Source organism: Alligator mississippiensis, chromosome 5 (genome assembly GCF_030867095.1).
Source record: "Alligator mississippiensis isolate rAllMis1 chromosome 5, rAllMis1, whole genome shotgun sequence".
Classification (NCBI taxonomy): Eukaryota; Metazoa; Chordata; order Crocodylia; family Alligatoridae; genus Alligator; species Alligator mississippiensis.
Window position 1 is genome coordinate 172,433,497 of NC_081828.1, and position 14,963 is coordinate 172,448,459.

Sequence of the window (14,963 nt, forward strand, 5' to 3'; positions counted from 1 at the left end):
TCATATATAAAATTAAACATATTAAAAGAATAGGAAAGTGGCGAAGTCCAGATTCCAGAATTTAGAATAGCCTAGAATAAAAGTCATCATTTCCACCAGAACCTTTAAAGAGCTCAGGTTAGATAGATATGTGTTTGTGCAATGAGCTACTATTTAATATTTGATTTGTATATTATGTGAGGCCCCAAAACTGCACACTAGTCAAGCCCTGCTTACTATTTTCCTCATAGATTTTACAATGGCAGTCATCACTACAGAGACAGAGTATTTCAAAGATACTCTCAGCTTCTGGCCCCCCCTTCAGGCCAGAAGCTAAGATGTGCTAGAGCACACCTCTCTGCTGGGCTGGAGCAGACAGCTTGGCTAGCCCGCCCACCCTGGGGGGTGGGGAACACACCTCCTGGGAAGCTGCAAAAGCATCCTGGTATGCTGGGGAACTGTGAGTTAACTTGAATCTGGAGGGCATCTGGGACAAAAGTTCAATAAACTGATTTAACCTAAATCAGTTAAGTCTGATACTATATCCATCCAGGTTTATCTTAGACCAGTTTCAGCCATTTTGAAAGCAGTTTATGTGCACTGAATTTTTATTGTGTTACAGATTTGAACTGGTTTCTGATCACTTATACTGGTTTGTGTGCAACTTCTGTCCCTAGCCCATTTGATTTCCATCTCTTATGAAGATTCAATCCTGCCAACTGTTAGTTTTAACACAAGTCTCAGGATATTCAGTGATTTTCTAAAAGCCCCAGCTCCTGGAATCATGAGATCATAGTGGAATCTTGGTGTTCAATAATAAATAAATAAAGCCAAAATACCTAATCCTCATAGTTGCACAGGGAAGCATGCAAAAATGTGACCCGCAAAGGCTCAAATCACAAGGTAAATAAAATTAACCCATAATTTATTATTTTAAAATATCTCATCTCTCTTGTATTTAGAGGTGTGATCCCTAACTTCTGAATACCTGAAGGGGACATTAAGGAACTTGTGCAATTTCATAGAATCATAGGAAAGTAGGGCTAAATGGGACCTTCATGGGTCACCTAGTTGAACCCCCTGCTGCTACACTGAAAGGCTATTTGCCTCTGGAGTTCTACTGAAAAAGGACAGCCTGACAAACAGGCCAGGGATACCTTAAAAAGGCAATATATGAATGCCTCTCTTGGTTCCTGGTCTCACACATCCCAGGCTGACACTGTCTCTTTCACCAAATTTGAGCAAAATTGGAAGTCCCAGTGGACTTGTAATAAAATAGGGGCCTTCAAAGGGATTTAACCACACAAGTAAAATTAACCCATTTGGTGTTCAATACTTTTGGTTTGCATGAGACCATATAAGAACTGGTGCCATTACCTAGATTTTGCATGCATTCCTCTTCAGAAGCGGAAGCAATAAGGAGATTGTTTTCATTCTAAAAGCATATTCCCCTCCTTCAAAGTTCACTACGTGCACTCAGTGTGCAAATACCTGTTTAATTTAAACTTTAAATGTGTAAGCTTAGTTATTGCATATGAAGGGCCTGAACTTCCCTATAGCCTCAGCTGTGCTTTTAGGCTAACCTGTTATTTTTCAAGTCATGAATTTAATAGTTTAGCTCTTTCAAACTCTACACAATTTTGCAAACCATAAACAAAAATTAACACCACAATTAAGGACTCTCTCAGAATGCAAACTGCTATTTAATGTGACAAGTTAAAACCACAGAAGAATCATAAAGATAATTAATTACACAAACTAACTCTTGCTTCAGAGGGTTTATATCCATAAAGCATTTATCACCGCAAGGAGAGTACATGAATTTCATTGATGTAAATTACTGCATAGCTATTAATATAGGTTTAACCAAGTGTTTTTTCCCACTCAATACTCTGCATTACATGCAAGCTATGAAAATTTTCCAGTCAAGCTGGTTTTTATATTGGAATGAAGAAACCCGTGCTGTGAAAGTATTTTTATTATACCTACTATCACTATTATCCTTAATAATAATTTATTATTTCAAATTATATGTTTTCTGTGTCTCCATTAACATGTTATGCTAACTTTGATGCAATTCTTCTCACCTCCAATTTTTAGGCACACAGGACAGCAAGGGGAATGAAGCCTGGGTGGGGCACCCACCGTACTTCTGTTATTTCTCAGGAAAACTCCCTGGGAGTATGTTGTATTTTCCTCCCTGCCTCCCCACAGGATTGCAAGAGTGGCTGCAGCTGGGGAAAAGTCACTTAGGCCAAAGCTAGTACAGCTGTACTTAATCTCCAGAGAGATGGATGTGCCTGGTCTGCAGCCAGATCCACTGCCTTTTGTACACGGAAAACATTCTTTCCTCCCCTCACCTTGCAGGCAGGAAGATGATGTTGGAGAACAGCTGTGAAATTTGTGAATTTGTGCTTCCCCTCCCCTTGCAGGTTTTAGTAGGGGTGAAAGTGATGAACCATTCCAGTCTTTCTACTGCACTCAGTACTTCTCAATAGTGTGCAAAGCTACATAATTAATACTGTTAGACAACTTGTTCCCTCTCTGATCTTCTCCCCAGGGGGAGAATCTGGGCCTTCCCTGGGAAAAAAGGAAACAATGGGTTGTCTTAAATGTAACACATTATCAAAAAAATGGGCTTAAGATTTTCTTAATGTTTTTTATTACATGAAGAGGCTTACAGAAGCTTTAGTAAAACAGATTTTATTTCATATAAAAAATTAAATTCTATTGTACTCTGGAAAATTCTCTGGTGATCTAGTGAAATGTTATATATGAAACAGGAGAGCCATGGTACAACCTAAGAGTGCCTGTAGGTGTGCTGTGGGGCTGTTCTAACGCACTGTAATTACAGCACGTTGGAGCAGACTTGATTAATCTAGTCTGCTAGAGTGTGGTAATTACCATGCTCCATCCAGCCTCCTCAGCTCACGTTTTAGCAGACCAGTGCTTCAAAATGGCAGTGGGGGCACTTGAACTAAAGCTCAAACGAGCTTTAGTTTAAGCACCCCCACCACCATTTTGAAGCACAGGGACGCTAATATACAAAGTGCTGTGGCATCTGAATCAAAGCACCCTCCCCGCACAGCCATCCCTGGAGCACATGTAAAAGTTCCCTAACAAACTGGAAGCTACTAGGCAATTGAGAGTCATAGGGATTTTTAGTTAGACTGTCTAAAATCCCAATTTTGGTCTATTTTTATTAATGTCTATTTAACTCCTACAAATGAAGGAAAGGACATCTTTGTTAAAAAATTGTTTCTTCTACAACACCAGTTTACATAAGAGGGCATATTACACATTTCCTGTGATTCACAAGTCCTAAAGCAGGACCTAAAGTAGTGAAGATAGGACCATAATAATACAGGAAACAAGAATTATTTTTTTTTAAATGAACACATACACAGGAACCGACTGCAGTTTCCCCTGGAGTCATCAAGTCCAGTCCACTGTTTTTGCAGTAACCATGTTATAAAATCCTGTTCATTAACTTATTGGTAACTAGTCAGGTTGTTTACTCAGTCTGGGAGCCTTTTTCAGAACCTCACTCCTCTAATAGTTAGAAACCTTCTTTTAATGTCAGTCTAAATCTAGTCATGGCCATTTTACACCCATTTGTTCTTGTGCCAACATTGTCTTTTAGTTTCAAATGTTTCTCCCTGATAAAGCTAACAATCATGTCCCCTTTTCAGCCTTTGTTCTGCTAGGCTGTACTCTAAAGTGTATTATTCCAAAGTGCTCTTTTAGGGTGTGTGTATATGGCATAACTTCTCCTGAGCTTAGTGAGGTGTGTGTTTTACAGTACTAAATACACTGCTTCTAGTTTGGTAATTAGCACATGCAGGACAGTCATGTTCTGTTGAAGCAGTGTTGTTTTGTGCAGTATAGACATAGCCTTAGTTTCCTCTTGTAAAATAGATTCTCCATTCCACTAATCATCCAAATAGCCTGTTTCTGTTCCAGGCTCTGAACCTGTTCCAGTTTCAATACAATTCAAGTTGTTTTTTTTAAGAAATAAAATATACAAATAATTATAAAAAGCCTTTCACAGATCAGCTTTATAACATGGGCAGATGTCTGAAGCTGCTCAGAAGTTAAGAATGTAAGGAATCCACAAAGGATGCAATTTGCCTGACAGTGCAGGTAAGGTGGTAAAAGATACAAGAGATGGTCTTACAGACAAGGCACCAGACTAGCACTCAATTCCCAACTTGGCCACAGGCCACTGTTTCTTTTTGGCCAAGTCACTACCATATTCCTTAATTTCCTGATCTATAAAAGGAGGATAATACACCCTAACTCACTGGGGCACTGCAAAGATAAAAACCATCAGAAACTATGGTGGTGAAGACTATATAATTAACCTAGACAGAGATGCAAGATAATTCACATTTGTCCAAAATTTCTCATGGCATATTACTTCCCCCACTCCAACGACTGTGTGTGTGTGTGTGTGTGTGTGTGTGTGTGTGTGTACTTAGTGATGTACTTATACACACACACACACACACTTTTTATAAACCAAATAAAAAAGGTTTTAAAGCTTTGATTTTCGCTTTTCAACCCCACAATGTTTTCTTACTGGGGAATAACTCTATGCCCCCAAAGCATCCATCATAGCCTAAGGTAATGAATATTGTAATGAGAAACACAAGTATTTAGGGTGATAATGACTGGACTTTGCTCTACTTAGATCGGCTCACCCCCTATGGAGGGTACCAAAGCTTACAGATTTTATCACTCCACTAATCAGCAACGGATAATGGCCTTCATAAAACACAGTAATTAAATTGACTGATTTGAAACCCGTGCATTTTTTTCATTATGGAGTTCTTATTTAAGCTACTTCAAAAATACCTTTGTGAACACTGGATATATCAGTCAATGGTAACTTATTTTATATTTAAAATACACAGGCTTAGCCCTGAGATGGCCCTGAGATGGCAAAGCTGTTCAGCTCACTTTCTAGGATAAAGCAAACTCATGCTTAAGTGTAATCCATGTGAAAAGCATGAGTTTCTAGTATTCTGCCAATTCTTTTTTCCTCTATGAATTCTGCCAATTCTTTTTTCCTCTTTTCTCTAAAGTGCCAACTACCTAACAAAACTGGAGGAAAAATTTAAACTAATTCTTCATAGTTTTCCAGCAACTAATCTGAGACAGGCTGTTAAATAACTGTTTTGAAAATCATTTGAGTCTAAGGCCCCAATCTTGATACCAGAGATGTCAATGGCAAAACTTCCTTTGCCTTCAGTGGGAGCAAGATCAGGCACCCTATGGTACGATCCATTTAACTATAGTTTATCTCAGGATTCTGCTCTTTGTTACAATTATTGTATTCTTACACTATTTGTCATTGAAAAAAAATTAACTTAAGAGTTACAGCATGTTACTGTTCAGATTTAATTCCAAAAGTACATACTCAAACCATTCACCCAATGAAATGTGAAAGTTACCTTTAATGCTAGCTTTTCCATCTCAGATTTTTAAAATAAAATGTTTACAAATCATTAAATTCAATTTTAGTTTTGCAGAAAAAAATGGTCCTTTCTGAAATAACTATAAATCATATTCTAGCTCTATCATGCCTTTTGAAGAAAAACTACTGCAGAAAACTTCCCAAGATGAAAGTTTCTGATGAGACATCCCCTTCTGAGCTAGAGGCTTTTAGCTACAGAGAGAAGACTCTGCCTTGTGACCACACTTCACAGATAACCCACTGAATATGAAGGTACAATGTGCAGTGTTAATCTTCCCCACTGTCTGACAAAATAATTTAATTCAGTAGTTCAGTCCACACAGGCAGTCACTACCTCAAAGGAAGTATTTTCAAGCCATGTTTGAGAGCATGTCGTATTTTCTCTGTCCGGGCTGCCATGTTGAAAGGCTGATGTAGCCTTAAGATTTTCCATCCCTTTCCTGAATTTTCATGTGTAATGTTTTGAAGTTTTTCAATATTTAAACATAGGAGTCAATGAAGTTGCCAGTTTCTCTGGTTTGCATTAACATTACAGCAATCAAGGGGCAAACTGGACTGATTTGTGGTGGCCTGGTTTTCTGGAAGTTGTGCTCCTGAGCTCCAGAATACAAGCTTTTATTCATTAAAAATTATTATGATTCTAACCCTTTGATGGCAGAGATAAATTTCAAAATGTTAGCCAGATATAAACTAATTCTGCAATATATAACAAAGTTTCCAGATAGCCTAAAGTACCAGCTTTGAAAAAAAGGCATGAACTGCCCCACTTATCTTAGTGGTTTCACTGCAGGTCACAGCATGAAAAAAAGGAGGATTATCAAGATTTTTCTAGTCTACTGTGTAATTTCTTGTTTTGGCTTTTCCAGCAAAGTGGAGTTTGGTTTGTGGATGGAATCTGGGAGAACATAATTTCTTATTTTTCTCCAATAAGATCCTTATTGCTGTTCACTCCTTAATAACATTAGAAAAAGATTTTTCTGATAAAATGCCAAATAGAAGTAACTGACATTTCTATAACTAGTCTAATGAAACAAATATTATGTGATAATAGACCCCTTGCAATATAAATTTTGAACTCTCAATCCTCCTCCTTGTGTCGAAAACATGTTTTTAATTCTGTATTTCACTACAGTCAAATAAGTTGTTGGGTTTTAAATGTCTATCTGTTTATCCCCACAGCAAACAAAGTATGCTTTGAAAACATTAATTGTAGAAGTAGTGGAAGGTAGAAGAGAAGCTACTTCTTATACAACTAGAGCGACAAACAACATTCTGAGTAATTCAAGTAAATAACAAACAGGGCTATAAAAGAATATTTTTGACAGAACGATCTGCATAACATCACTGAGCACAATGGGAGCAAGTTTTCAATAACATGTATCTATGAAAGAGACATGTGGTTAGACCTAAATATCAATCATTAGGACATAAAAATAAATCTATAGTCAATGGTCCATGCTCTGTTAAAAATAACTTTTACTATGTAGAAAACCTGCTACCCACTAATGAAACCACTAAACTCCTTATTGTCATCAAGTCCTAGTTTGTCTGCCATCAACTAATGCCACCTAGTTTGTCTGACACCAACTATTACCAACAACTAACTAAGTGGATTCATGCCATATTTAAACTATAATTGAAAAAAGATATAAGCAACACTCAGTTTAATAGAAACAAGTATATTCAGATTTCCCAGGCTAGGGATAGAAGTTACACATAAACCTGTTTAAATTATCAGAAACCAGTTTAAACCTGTAATAGAACACAGGTTCAGTGCACAAAAACCAATTTCAAAATTCCCAAAACCAGTTTAAGATAAACCTGGTTGAATGTAGTATCAGATTTAACTGATTTAGGTCAAAACGGTTTATAGAACTTCTGTCTCAGACTCCGTCTTGGTTCAAGTTAAATCACAGTCCCCCAGCATCCCAGAATGCTTTGCAGACCCGGGCTGGGCTGTGCTGTCTGCTAGAGTACAGCAGGGTTGGCTCTGCCCCTCCACTATGTACTAGAGCATTGACAGCTAGGTGCCAAGGGGGTGGGTGTGCTGGAGATGCAGACCAATCTACCTGACAGGGATGGAGCAGCCCCTGCCAGACTTTTCCCCACTGGAGTGGAGGAGGTGGGGGTGTGGGACAGCAGGCTCAGGCAGAGGGGGATTAAACCCCCTTGCCTCCGCTCTCCAACTTGCAGGGACCCCAGCTGGGGTCTGTCCAGTTTTTTCCCCCTCCTTGTGGCTCAGCACGGCCCAGTACTCCCAGAGCTCCCCTCCCAGCTAAGGGGTCATCCTACTGTGTTCTCCCAGCCGCTGGGGCTGGGGTTTTGCTTGAGGGAGCCCAGGAGCAAAGACCAGATCAGGGGGAGGGAGGGGAGCAAAATGGCTCCAAATCCAGGTGGGGACACGCACAGAGGGATGGTGGTAGCAGTGGCTCCATCCTAGACATGAGCCCCACCGAACAGAGGGATCCAGGCTGGGGGGGAGGGGGGGGAAGGGGGGCAGGGAAGGAGTTTGAGTGTGTCTGTGCTAGCCCAGGACAGAGCTGAGCCGAGCATGCAGCTGGGGAAGCAGCTTCTGCCCAGCTGCTCCTTCTACCCACTGGAGAGCGGTACCTGGGCCAGCCCTGGTTCCTATAGTGGCATGCACAGCGTGGGCTCGCCCCCTCAGCCCCGAGTGCTATTACCTGCATCCCCCCGGGCTGCCAGGTGCTGAGCTGGGCGTGCCCTGCTCATTCTTCCCGTACCAGGTGGCAGCAGTGCAGCACAGCCCCATGCACCAGGCACCAGGAGTGGGGTGCTACCCAATGGCTTTCCAGCCACCACCGCTGCCATCTGCCCACCTGGTGGCCAACCACAGTTTCGTTGCAAGGGCAGTGCCTACCAGTATGGCCAGGGCAGACCCCCCTGATGGTAGCAGAGAAGCTGTAGGGGTAGCGCCCCGCACCTGGTGCCTGGTACACGGAGCTGTGCTGCACCGCCACCACCGGGTAGGGAAGATTGAGCAGGGTGCTCCCAGCCCAGTGCCCAGTGACCCAAGAGATCCAGTTAATAGGGCTGAGGGGGCAAGTCTGCACTGTACACACTGCTGCAGGGGCCAGGGCTGGCCTGGGCGCCACTCTCCAGTGGGTAGAAGGGGCCACCAGGCAGGAGATGCTCCCCCAACTGCCTGCTTGGCTTGGCTTGGCTCTGCCCTGGGCTAGCACGGACACGCTCAAGCCCCTTCTCTACCCCCCACCCGCCCAGCCTAGGTCCCTCTGCTTGGTGGGGCTCATGTTTAGGATGGAGCTGCTGCTCCTGCAATCCCTCTTTGCATGTCCTCACCTGTGCTTGGGACCATTTCACTCCCCTCTCTCCCACCGATCTGGCCTTTGCTCTTGGCCTGCCCCAAGTGAAACTCCGGCCCTGGTGGCTGAGAAGTTCCAGCAGGATCACCCCCTGGCTCGGAGGAGGGCTTTAGGGGTCCTGGGCTACACTGAGTCACAAGCAGCGGGGAAAAGCTGTGCAGAGCTCGGCTGGGGTCCCTGCAGCCTGGGGTGGGAGTTTAAACCCCACCCCAGTCATAGTCAGCCTGCTGGGGTCTGACCACACCCTGCCTCAGCTCAGCTTCCCTCCAGCATGAAGGGAAGGGAGGGTTCACTCTAGTGCCCCCCAGCTTCCAGCCTGAGCCACTGTAGCATGTGGCTGCATTTCCAAGATCAAAAGTGAATATCTATTCACTTGCTTGTTAGTTCAATCTACACAGGTTAGACTAACCTGCCAGAATCAATTCAGGCTCGGTCTTTTTGAATGTCTGTACTTAGCCCCAGAAGCTAACTCTCACTTACAGTGACTGGTTATATTCTCTGATTAAAGCAAATATATTTAATATCATGTCATCCTGAAACAACCAGCTTATTTCAATTTTTTTAAGTCATCAGTTACTGATCTACAAGTTGCTTTCTCAAATTGTCCCACATGAGTACATATATATGGATTATTTAAGTCTATTCTCCACTGGAAGTGTGTGTGTAACTCCCATTAATGCTAATGGTCGTAAAGCAAAAGCATCGAAGAGAAAATAGACCCCTCACTGTGAAAATAAATGTGTTATGTTCAGACACAATGCTGAGATCAAACAACTAAAAGAGCGTACTGTTAAAAAAATAACATTATATGATCTAACTGAAAATACCAACATTATTTTTAACTCACTGGTCATGGACTTTGTCACATTTCATACTTATGATGAACTGTCACCTGTGATGTCATAAAGACAACAGAGGGATGACTTCTCAAAACAAAAAGAACCTGATCCTGAAGTCTTTACCTCAGGCCAAATGTCCGTGTTCTCAAAGAGGGTTATGATTCAGTGAAGAATATAGGATTGGGCCCTTAATCTAGGCCATTTTTAAGATCCCTTTTTATACCTTGTGCATGAATATATAAATGGTGAAATGACGTGTTACTGTTCTCTAGGAGAGATAATCAAACTAGCAATGAAACTAACACACAGATCTCATCACTTTATTTTTTTCCTTAGTTATCTGATTTGCTGATCTGTTTAAAGTTTACATAAATACAGTCTCCCAGGTTATTTTCCGGTATGTAAGAAAAACTGATTTTTAGGATTTTAAGAAATATAATGTTTTTAAAAACCATTGTGCTTTCTTATTTAACCAAACATATATTCATATTTCATTTGTATTTTTTTTAATAAAAATGACATTTAGCAACATTTTGGTGAATCTGTTTTGGTGAATATATTAACAAAAATAATACTACATGAATATGACTACATGTGCCATTGGGCACAGCAATATACTGCAGAACTTATTGCTCCACAGTTTGTTGTTCCTGGGAGGCTCCTGGGAGCACCTGGACCGCAGCACATGGAGCCACATTTATACATGCGCCTGGACCACAGCACACGGAGCTAGGTTGTAGCAGCCCTGGCTAGCAGGAGGTCCCAGGGCCAGCCTGCCAGCTTGAGGCTGTTCCAACCAGACTCAATGTGCTGTGGAGGGGCTAGCTGGCAGGCAGCCTCTGCACTGAAGAACCTTTATGCCCCAGCCAGCCAGGTCAGCAGCTACACGTCTGCTACTCAAAAAAACTCTGCACCAGGGTAGTATTTGGCAATACTACCCTGCTGTGGAGTTTATTAGTTTTGTGCACCCTAACAGGGGTGCACATGTAGATGCTGAGATGTTTATTGCACAGTAAACGCCTTGTGTAGAGGCACCAGGTAAATGCTAAAAATATGCACTTATGCTCTTGCAAAACAGCCTGCTGATCTTCCAAGTGATGTAATCACCTGGATTCCTTCCAATTCAGAAAGAGCTATGGGATGCTCCTATGATTTTCAGTCAATAAGGGATAACTTTTAAAGACACCCAAGCAAAAAAAGGATCCTGTTGTCTGCTGATAGCTCTGTTTCAAAAGGCACCCACAGAAGAGAAGGAAAGAGTTGTATGGCCTAAAAATCAGTCGTCATGACTGAAAACTAATCAGGGGGGAGGTTCCCCATTAAGCTCAGGGGACTAAGGATTGAGGATCCGCTTGTCCATGGCCATATTCCTCTGGAAAGAGGCAGCAGCATGGTACTCTTGCAATTGGGAAAATGTTCCTGATTAAGCTCCTGCTCTCATTCAACTGAACAACAAACCTCCTACTGATTATAACAAGGCATGCTGAAGCCCTACTATACCTTTGCACAGATGCCTCCAAGCTAAGTATGATATAAATATTGAAATTATCTTTCTGGGAACCATAAGAAAAAAAGAAGAAAAGGCTAGGGAGTAGATTATACACAGTGGGTTCCAGTACAACTGTAATTTTTTTTTAACATTTCCCCAGAATGCTGAGCTATAGCCATTTTTCCTCCCTGCTTAGGGTGCACTACAGAAAAGTTTAGCTGGCCTAGAGGTTATACATACTCCTATGCTCTGTGTAGCAGGGTAAGGAAGGAAGGGAGGGATTATCTAGTGAAGGGCAAACAAGATGAGAACATGAACCTCACTACCTCATCTCACAATTTTAGAATCAGAGGAAAGCAGAGCTGGAAGGAACATCATCAGGTCAAATAGTCCAGCCCTCTACTCAAGGCAGGATCATCCCTGACTAAACCACCCCAGTCAAGTGTCTATCTAACCTGCTTTTTAAAACTTCCAAGAATGGAGATTCCACACTTCGTCTAGGTAGCTGTTCCAAAGCCTGAGCACCCTCCTAGTCAGAAAGTTCCTCCTCATCTCCAATCTAAATTTCCTTTGCTGCAACTTGATGCCATTGACCCTAGTCCTCTCCCATACAGCCATAGAGAAAAGCTTACCCCCATCCTCTCTATAATCAGCCTTCAAGTATTTGAACACTGTCATCAAATCCCCTCTTTGTCTTCTCAAAAGCATTGGCTTTTTTTTTTTTTGCAACCAGAGTACACTGTTTGCTTATATTCAGTCTAGCCCAGGTCCTTCTCTGCAGTACTGCAGCCTAGGTAGCCTGTATTTGTGAATGCAATTATTTCATTCCAAGAGCAGGACTTGGTTCTTGTCCTTGTTGAATCTCATCTGATTGATTGTAGACCATTTTGCCAGTCTATCCAGGTCATTCTGGATTCTAGCCCTGCTCTCCAGAGCATTTGCAACTCTACCCAACTTAGTGTCATCTACAAATTTGCTGAGCATGCAAATAATCCTATCATCCAAATTATTTATGAAGATATTAAACAATACTGGACCCAGGACAGACCCCTGGGGAACCCCACTCGATACCTTCTCCCAACCAAATATTGAGCTATTGATGACTACCTGTTGAATATGCCACATCCTTCTTCAGCAGGATAAACTCTTATGTCTTTACACAGTAACCTACCATGAAATCAGTCTCCACAGTTTGATTCAGTTTGTATGACAAAGATAAAGCTATATATGGCATGCTTGCCTAGACTAGACCCTTATTTAAGATCTCTATGCAAATTCCATTGATGTGAATGAGAATCTTTTCACTGATTACAATGGGAGTTAGATCAAGGTCTAAAGGATACCTCTGTCTGAATTACTTTTAAAAGGACACTTCATGAAATGATATGGTGGATTACTAAATTAAGCTGCTTCTATTCACTATAATGGCTTTCTATATCAGAACCATCCTCACTAGTGATTTAAGATGGTTTTCTATCTCAAGACCATCCTTACTAGCCATGGTAGTGTATTTCTGAATCTCACATAAGCTACAACAGGGATGCACAATAGTGAGGGCTGTCACGGTTGTAAACAACTAAATTGTAGCACCCTTAGTAATCAGAAATGAGCATTCAATAAGGTAGCAGAAATGAAGGAACCTCACACTGCTCCAAGCCTAATTAGTCTCCAAGTATCCTTTGCCTAGAACAGGAATTATTACAAGGAAATGTATAGCTATGTTTTTTTTTTTTAATTACCATAGAAGGCAAGGCAAAAAAGAGACAATGTGTCATCTCCCTTATTAAAAATATACAATGGAGGAGTTGTGTGGGAGAAGAAGGAAGTAAGGACATAGATGCTCTTGGGGCCTATTTTTTCAGCAGCTCCGTGGAAATCTGCTGGGGTTCTGCACGTTGCAAAGAAGAATGCAGGGGCAGTGCTGTAGTTTGCAAAATACAACAACAAACCGGAATCAAGCAGATGAAAACCAATGGCTTTTTTTTTAACCAGATGTGTTTGTGTTTCTGAGGAAAATGGATAAATATTAAATCCATTTGCTCATGGTTAAGCTTGTAGAAATAAACAATCTTATGAATTGTTTGGTGTATGGTATGTCAAAGAGTCTTCTCTATAGCCTGTCTAGATTCCAGATAATAAATATGACCAGACTACGTTGTCACTGCAGATAACCTGTCATATCACTTGGAAGACAAAAAAAATCACCTTTTCAGAGATATAATGCAAAAATAAATACATAAATAAAAACAGCCTGACCTGCCAGTGCTTCAGTGAAAAGTTGAGGGTAATAGCCTTAAACAATTTAGAAATTATGATAAAAATATAGTAAGAAGTTTTGCAAACATTTGTAAGGAAAGGCAACTGCAAATGCAATCCAAAAATATGAGTCATGCTCAAGCAATTTTGCTATGGGCCATAAAATCACTTTATGTGAGTTACAGACAATTCTGTATGTTTTCTATAATGTTTCCCTACTGTGTAGAGATGGATATCCTGGTATCCTATCACAGATAATGATGGAAAACAAATTCTCTACATAAAAGCTGATTGCTCAGAGATTCACCCTTGACTATTCCAAGGAATTGTAATGCAGACTGAATGTTTTATACTGTATTCATCAACAAAGAGGCTGACTCCATCAGCACACAACACGCTGTAGCTTAGATGGTTTTTTATAATCTGTAGTGGGGGAATTGAGATCAGCTTTTAAACACAGAATAGTCATCCTGCTATTTCTCACCACCTACATATATTCCTTTCCACACGTGCAGGTCTGCTACCCTTCTCTCCCAAATCACTGCCTCTCAATTTTCTGTTATTGGTGCCATAGTGCATACAGTGCCATAGTGCAGACAGGTTCTTTACATGATAGGGTACTACAGCAAATCAATATGGATACCAAAAAAAAAAATCTTTCCCATGCACATAAACACATGGTATAGTCCAACATTCAGTTTTATTAGCATAGTACTTTCCAGCAACCAAGTATTTAGAAAAGAAAGTACAGGTACCTCTCCAACATCATAGATCCAGATGCGGCCTTCTGAATCACCAACTGCTACCTCTTTCCCAGCTTGCGCCCAACGGACACGATTGAGGGCAGAAGCTCCTTCGATGGTCACACTGGCTGTTGGAACCTATTGAAACAAGAATCATAAAATAAATTATGATAATACCATGCAGCAAGTGATGAATCAAAATGTGCCATCTTAGGATGATATTTATCACTGTATGAGGCCCAGGTTCCTTTGAATTCCTTGAAATAAGGAGTGAAAAAAAATCATTATTTCTTCAAGCACATGTTCTATTGAGTTAAGGGAGAGAATGAAGAATGAGAAACTGACTGTTGAGAAGATAAAGAGATGGCATTTCCACAATAAAGGGCACTGAATTACACAAATATTTTTTTCCTGACTGTGGAGATATGCAAAACCGCGTTGGCTTATTTCTCCATATGCCCCAATTTACCTTTCAAGAGATGACTTAAGAATCAACTAAGAGTATGACTTCATTATAGCCTTACCTTGGTTCTGATCAATATATTAGCTCAGCCCTCTGAGCATCCTCAAACAAATACAGGCTTAAGTCCAGGAGGCTTATATTGCTTTGAATCCATACACACTTGAATGGCAAGGGTTAAAGCCCAAGTTTTAAGTCAAGTTCTGCAGTGAGAATGCAGCTAAAGACTCGGTTGCTGAGATTGTGTTTTGGTTGTCCTACACAATTGTCCTTTCCACACCTTTCCAGCCCTTCCAAGATGCTTACTTTGCATTTATCAGCTGGGCATCTGAAGCAACTTGAGGCAGGTTGATATGCCCCTGATTGGTATTCAACCC

At 41.1% G+C, this 14,963-nt stretch overlaps 1 protein-coding gene across 4 annotated transcripts in view; it reads right to left on the bottom strand.

Annotated features, from left to right (window-relative positions):
- DYNC1I1 (dynein cytoplasmic 1 intermediate chain 1) overlaps positions 1 to 14,963 on the bottom strand; it is a 318,366-nt gene that overhangs the window by 12,016 nt on the left and 291,387 nt on the right. For all 4 annotated transcript variants that reach the window (XM_059728979.1, XM_059728980.1, XM_059728978.1 and 1 more), the window contains one exon: positions 14,139 to 14,264. In XM_059728979.1, the coding sequence (XP_059584962.1) occupies positions 14,139 to 14,264 (126 nt within the window). The remainder of the gene's footprint in view (positions 1 to 14,138; positions 14,265 to 14,963) is intronic.